At 32.2% G+C, this 6,909-nt stretch overlaps 1 protein-coding gene across 1 annotated transcript in view; it reads right to left on the bottom strand.

Moving 5' to 3' along the window:
* Positions 1-6,619, bottom strand: part of LOC105619956 (peroxisomal N(1)-acetyl-spermine/spermidine oxidase) — a 15,846-nt gene extending 9,227 nt beyond the window's left edge. Inside the window, exons 1-3 of the mRNA XM_012201470.1 lie at positions 6,520-6,619; positions 3,650-3,820; positions 3,257-3,524 (exon numbers count right to left, since the gene is read on the bottom strand). Coding sequence (XP_012056860.1) covers positions 3,257-3,524; positions 3,650-3,820; positions 6,520-6,619 — 539 coding nt within the window. The remainder of the gene's footprint in view (positions 1-3,256; positions 3,525-3,649; positions 3,821-6,519) is intronic.
* Positions 6,620-6,909: the final 290 nt, after the last annotated feature.

Here is a 6,909-nt window from a genome sequence, read left to right as displayed (position 1 = left end):
GAAAAAAATGGCGGAAGCAAAGTTGTATACCTTAATTAATTGACCTTAATCTCAACACGAAATCTATAAGTAACGATTGTGATTATTCACAAACATGGTTATCTCTAACAAGGAAAGTGCGCAAAGTGATAATCGGAAATTGGAATGAATTATATATTGTTGGAAAGATCTTGCCGAGTAAAGTTCAGCTGTAATTAAATACGCTTGAATGACGCCTCTAGAGGGCGCTTTGTGCAATACAAGTTATCAGTTTAGTAAAACTTTTGTGTCCCTACGCTTCTCTGAATCAACTTTGATGATCTTGACATTGATGTATGTTGTTAAGGTCAAGATTTTGAATGACCTCCAATATGTTTTAACCGCCGCTTATTACTCGGTATTGACAAAATAAGTTTTATAAATGGAAAACAGTCAATTATAGCAAAAAATATGTAACAAGTACTGCCAATATTTCATTATGGATATTCTAACCTCCGTTATTTGCTGGTGAAATATTATCCCAATCTTAAGTGCGTCGGGGAGGCTACCATAGGATTTTTATTTTTTATTTTTTATTGGTATTTTTAATTTTTTAATTTTGTATTTATTTTTATTGATATAATATCCATAATGAAATTAATGGATAACAAGCGACGGCTAAAACATATTGAAGGTCATTCAAGGTCATGACCTTGACAACATATGTCAATGTTAAAGTCATCGAAATTGACTCAGAGGAGTGTAGGAACACAAGAGTTTATCAAACTGATAACTTTTATTGCACATAACACCTTCTAGAGATTCCATTCAAACGAAATATTGTACAGTTGAACTTTACTCGGCAAGACCTTTCCAACAATATAATTCATTTCAATTTACGATTATCACTTTATGCACTTCCTTTGTAAGTGACGATTGTGATTAATCACAATCATAACAAAGTTTTTTTTGAAACATGTTCCATACTCATGTATTATATGTATTATATGTATTATACGTAAAAAGCAACGATAAAAGTAAGGAATTATATTCATTGCCTTATTCAAAAATATTGTAATAATGATTATAACGGTAATAGCGGTTAATAATATTCAACTCTGCAAATATTTAACACATAAATATAATTTATGAAGAAATATCGCTTATACTCCTTTACAATTAATACGAAAATATATAAAATGTGTATAATTGCTTTTATTAATTTGCCTTTGTTTCAGTTGTCAAATGCACTATATCTAATAAAAATGTTTATAGTATATTTGCTGCTAAACATCTGATATTTTATATATAGATATTTGCTGATATAAAAGATAATTATATTACTGCTTGATTATATCGTAATAATTCATAATTGTTTATTACAGGATCCCGTTTGTTTATAAATTGATTGCCTACAGCATCATTTGCTTACATTACTTTTGCTAACAGTTTGCGCACAAAAATTATTGCCTACAGCTCGATTGCCTACAAGTCTTTTGCGCACAAGTAAAAATTTTTGAAACGAAGTCACATTATCTATAGTCTATATGTATTATTATGTATTATTATTATCTACATATATTAATACGTGACATATATTAATACGTGAAAATGCATGTAAGCAATCGAGCTACAAGTAATAATTTTTGTGCGCAAATGAACTCAGAAAATGTAGGCAAATGATGCTGTAAGCAATCGATTTGTAGCAATTTTCTTAAGATAATAGTTATGCAGCATTTTGTGAGTGCATTTGACGGTATGACCGAATGGTATGACAGATATATGTATATAGATATATGTATACATTCGTTTATTCGGCGATTTTTAGAAATTAATATTTAGTTAACTGTTATCGAAAATTGCAAAATGGTAAAACTTTTCGACTTAGTTTGTATATAGTTATCTCTACCTATATACAAAATATTTTGTGATCATTCTAAGATATTCTGTATATACCAGGTGTATAAGCTTGCTGTTTCTGCTTGTATAAATCCGCTGCTTTTTAGTCAGAAAAACATATTTTTTTTCCTAGGAAGCAAAAACAAATTTACTCAAAGTATTTGCCCTCGCTAACTATACATTTTTCCCATCTTTCGGGCAATTTGTGTATACCATGCCAAAAAGTTCCTCATCTTTCGAGGCAAACCACTCATCAAGCCATTTTCGGATGTCTTCGTAAGAATCGAAGTGCCGCTCAGCGAGCGCGTAGCCCATCGACGAAAACAGGTGATAGTCAGAAGGTACCAGGTCTGATGAGTAAGCGGGATGGGGTAGCACTTCCCAGTTGAGTGTCTCCAAGTAGTTTTGTTGACGTGTGCAATGGTGCGTTGTCATGAAGGAAAATCAGCTTGTCTTTTCCGATAATGCGGCCTTTTTTCACGCAGAGCACGATGCAATTTGATCAGTTGTTGGTGGTAGCGGTGAGCATTAACAGTTTCACTAGGTTTTAACAGCTCGTAGTAGATGACACCCTCCTGATCCCACTAAATGCACAGCGTCATCTTCCGTCCGAAGATTTGATCTTGAGAAAGATGTTGATGGTTGGGCGGGATCAACCCAAGATTTCTTGCGTTTAGGATTCTGAAAATAGATCCGCTTTTCATCGCCTGTCACCGATCCGATGCAGAAACGACTTTCTTTTTTGTTTGGCAAGCAGAATTTGGCATGTGTTTTGGCGTCGCTCCATCTGCCTATCGTTCAGTTCATACGGCATCCATTTTCCGATCTTTTGATCCTTCCCCATGGCATGTAGCCGCATGGAAATGGCTGCTTGAGAAACACCCAATTGCTCGGCAAGCATTTTTTGCGATTGGGTATCGTCCTCGTCCAAAAGAACCTGCAATTGACAGTCCTCAACCTTCCAGGGCCGATTTTTACACTTCTTGTCATTCAGGTCAAAATTGTCGTCATTGAATCGGCGAAATCAAATCTCTGCACGTTGTTTCCGATAAAGCATTGTCGCCATAGGCCTTCACAAGCATTCAATGCGATTCGGCAGCCGATTTCTTCAAATTGAAACAAAAAAGCAAAGCTTCTCGCATATGTTTTTTTTTAGCAAAAAATTAGACATGATTACGAAAGAAAAAATGTATGTTGTTGTATGAAATTGCTGATGATGTGCACTGGTTAATGTTGACAGATGTCAAACACATAAAAAAAAGTGTGTTGTGTGCCCAGGATAGCTTTGTGCGCTCACTAATGCCACTTATGAGCAAACAGCGGATTTAAGCTTATACACCTGGTAATATAGATATAAATAAAAATATATTCTTAATGCTGAAAAAAAACAAAAACTTACTCTCTTATAAAATAATCTCCTAAAGATCCTGTTTCGTTTTTTAATTCTACCTGTTCCATTTTACCCATAATATTAAAATAAAGCGTTAGAGCCTTGGTACTTTCCTCGTTGGGCATTATTTCACCATTAATGGTAATAACTTCACATTTACTGAAATCGCGCAGAAAAGCGGACGAATTCAGTAAATTATATTTAGAAGCAAGCTGGAACACTATATTTCCAGATTCTCCATGGACCCACTCTGCACCAAGATCTACCACATTTTCACCTGGAAATATTAAAATGCTCACGTTAAAGATTGTAAATATTATATCTAGTTCAAAAAATTAAAGATAAAATGAAAAATTAAATTATTTTATTTGTCCAAGATTAATTAGAGATATTATTATTTACCAAAAGCTTTGGTATTTATTCTGCCACCGATCCTATCATTGGCCTCCAATATTATAAAATCGTTTTCTCCTTTCTGTAACAACCTGGAGGCAGCAGCAATACCAGCTGCACCTGCTCCAACAATCACAATTTTTGTTTGCTTCGATAAACTACAAGCTCTTGATGATTCCTCTGTATCCAATAATTGAAAGAATTTGTCAGAGATAAATATGAATAATGATCTTAAATTAGCTTGAATTGGCTCAAGTAAATAATGTATTTAATTGGTCAAATGGTCGGTCAAATGTTTTCTCTTTCATATCGCCCTCTACTTAGAGCAAAACATATTCCGTATAATTATAGAATTTCGTTTTGCATTGTAAGCAAAAGTTGGTTCAGGTATGGAATGAATTTCATTTTGTCATTGCAAAATACATACGTAAGTAGCAAAGAGTTCCCTTCTCACTAACTCATTTAATGTGTGCTATATCTATATACCATTCTGTTACTTTAAAAATAACACAATTTAAAAAATATGAGGCAATATGTTAGATAAAGATTACGCTATCGCGCTCATCGAAAGTAAACTAATTTATTTTCACAGTCTGTCCGTCAAATTGTACTTTTAATACCTTTATAAGAATTTTGAATTGTATCGTTTTTGTAGATAGCACAGTTTTAAAAAGAGATTTAAAATATATATGTTGGACATTTTGGACATATAAAAACATCCAGATTAGATTCATGAATATTTTTAAACCGTTTTAAAAACATCTAGTGTTTATTATTTTGGACTTCTTAAAAATATCCATTTTAGGAATGGACGCAATGGACTAAAACTAAAACTAGACTAAATTAATATATTAATATATTAAAGTTTCACAATCAAAACAAAATGATTCTTGATATGAATAATACTCTTGAGTATTATTATTGATTGAATATCTTATTCCAGAATACACATTATAAAATTATGATAAAAAAAACATTTTTCCTTGAATTCGAGAACTAATTTCATAGTGCTTCGAAACGATCACCCGATTGCATACCGCTATCCACTATGCTTGACTTCTGAAATCGTATGAAACCACTGTACTTCGATGATTCACAAACTATATAATCATGGATGTATAGTTATGATACCTCTTCAATATGGTCCTGATAGAAATTTGTGCAGTTCAACTGAACATCCAGTCAGTTACTAATACCCAGACAGTACACAACGTCCATTGGATGTCCAATCTGATTTTTATTTAGTCCGAATATCTATGGACGAATGTTTTAAAAACGTATGTTATTCAGCGTACAATATGTATGTTCATATTTGGATATTTTAAAAATGTTTATCATGCAAAAAATTTTCTAAATCTGCTCGCGACATGTTGCTTTCGCTAATTTGACAACTTGAAAATTTTTTTTAAGATCGCACGAGGAATTTCACTTTTGTTAGTACTTTCGGACATCTTTTGAACATCCCATGGATATTCCTAGGATATCTGTGCTGTGATGAAAATTTTCAATAACAAAAATTTACCTAGATAACCAAGCGTGCGATATCCACGATACTCACACAAAATACCGCTACTGTACTGTTACTGCCACGAGGTGATAGTGTATGACGTAATTGTACGGTAGCAGCAAAAAAATGTACATATTATAGTACAGGGTATCAACACTGTACCCGTATTGCATACTGTTTAGATACATCATGGTATATAACCTGTACCGTCAATACGATGTACTATTATCGATAGGTGAGAGAAGATTTCTAGTCGAAGATATACATAACTGGTACTGTGAAAGTACAGCGTATGACTTCCTAACCTGAAAATAGTCATTATAACATTAAGATTAAGTATATTTAATATACGCTGTACTTTCACAGTATCAGTTATCATGTATATCGTCTTTGACTAGAGATCTCCACAATCTCTTTCCTGTCGATAATAGATAATACGCCGTATTGATACGGTACGGGTTATGTACCATGAGAAGCTTGTACTTCGGTGTAATATATCCCAGCAAATAAATGTATACAATATAATCTGAAAATAACACGTAATATAACAGAATGTAGTAATATTAATATAATATATTTTGTTATATAGCTACGAAATATAAAATATTGTTATATAACTGTTGTATTATTTTGATATGTACTTGTTTCAGTAAAGTAACGATAACATAATCTCAATATAACACATTTGTATAATAGATGTTATGAAGGTAACCGTTGTATTATATATTATGTAACATTTATAAAATATATATGTATTATTGTTGTATTCATATTATATAACATCGCTCGGCATTTATTTGTAATTAGGAAATAACAGATTTAATATTTATCAGAAAATATATATTCTACACAGAGTATACAGTTTCTGATAGATTGAAATGTCTTACTTCCTGTTTTTATTGCCTATTTTTCTGATAAGCAGCGATCAGTGACGACTCTGCATGGATAGAGAATGTTTTTTTGTAGCAGCGTTTAGTTTTGTTTAACAATTAATTCATGGATCTGATATTCCTGCAGAGAATAATGGACATTCTACAATAAGTCTTACATTACATAAGCTTCATTACATAAAACAAGAAAATCGATTAATTTCTTACAATTTAAGACTTAAAACTTAGGTCATAGTCATAGTGGAAGGAATAATATGATGTGTGCAGTTGAACAGTGTTTCTTTCCAAATTTCTTTCTCTCTGTCTACGAACTGTTCATAAGGAGGAAATGCTACCAATTGTGAAACATTAAACATGGGGCGACATTTATAGGGTCATTTTTATTTTAAAATTATCTTAAATAGCGTCCTAAGATCCTAATACAGTCCTCAGGTTGATATCTTGAGGCTATACTTAAGACAGTCTTAAATGTAAGAATCGACTATGATCGGTCTGTTTCGCATCATGAAATTGGAACTGAATGTTTCCTTGTTTAAAACATTTTATGTTTTTCTTTCTATAGAAAGAAAATTTAAGATGCATTATAACATGTATCAAATAAGAAAAGATTCAATACAATTTCATAACTCAAAACAGACCGATATTCATAATTGATTCTTGCATTTAAGACTGTCTTAAATACAATTTTAAGATGTCGTAAGTCAATCTAAGAACTGTATTAACATCTTAAGACATTATTTAAGACAATTTTAAAATAAGTTAACGAATTATGATTATCATCTCAGGTTTCCCATTTCATAGTTGGTAGCTCTTGCAATCCTTATTGACGACGCGGAGCAATATGTATATAATAGCTGATTGCAAAAATCTAC

This window comes from Atta cephalotes (genome assembly GCF_000143395.1).
Source record: "Atta cephalotes unplaced genomic scaffold scaffold00023, whole genome shotgun sequence".
NCBI lineage: Eukaryota > Metazoa > Arthropoda > Insecta > Hymenoptera > Formicidae > Atta > Atta cephalotes.
Note: the sequence above shows the minus strand (reverse complement) of the source record. Positions and strands in the feature narration are given on the sequence as shown.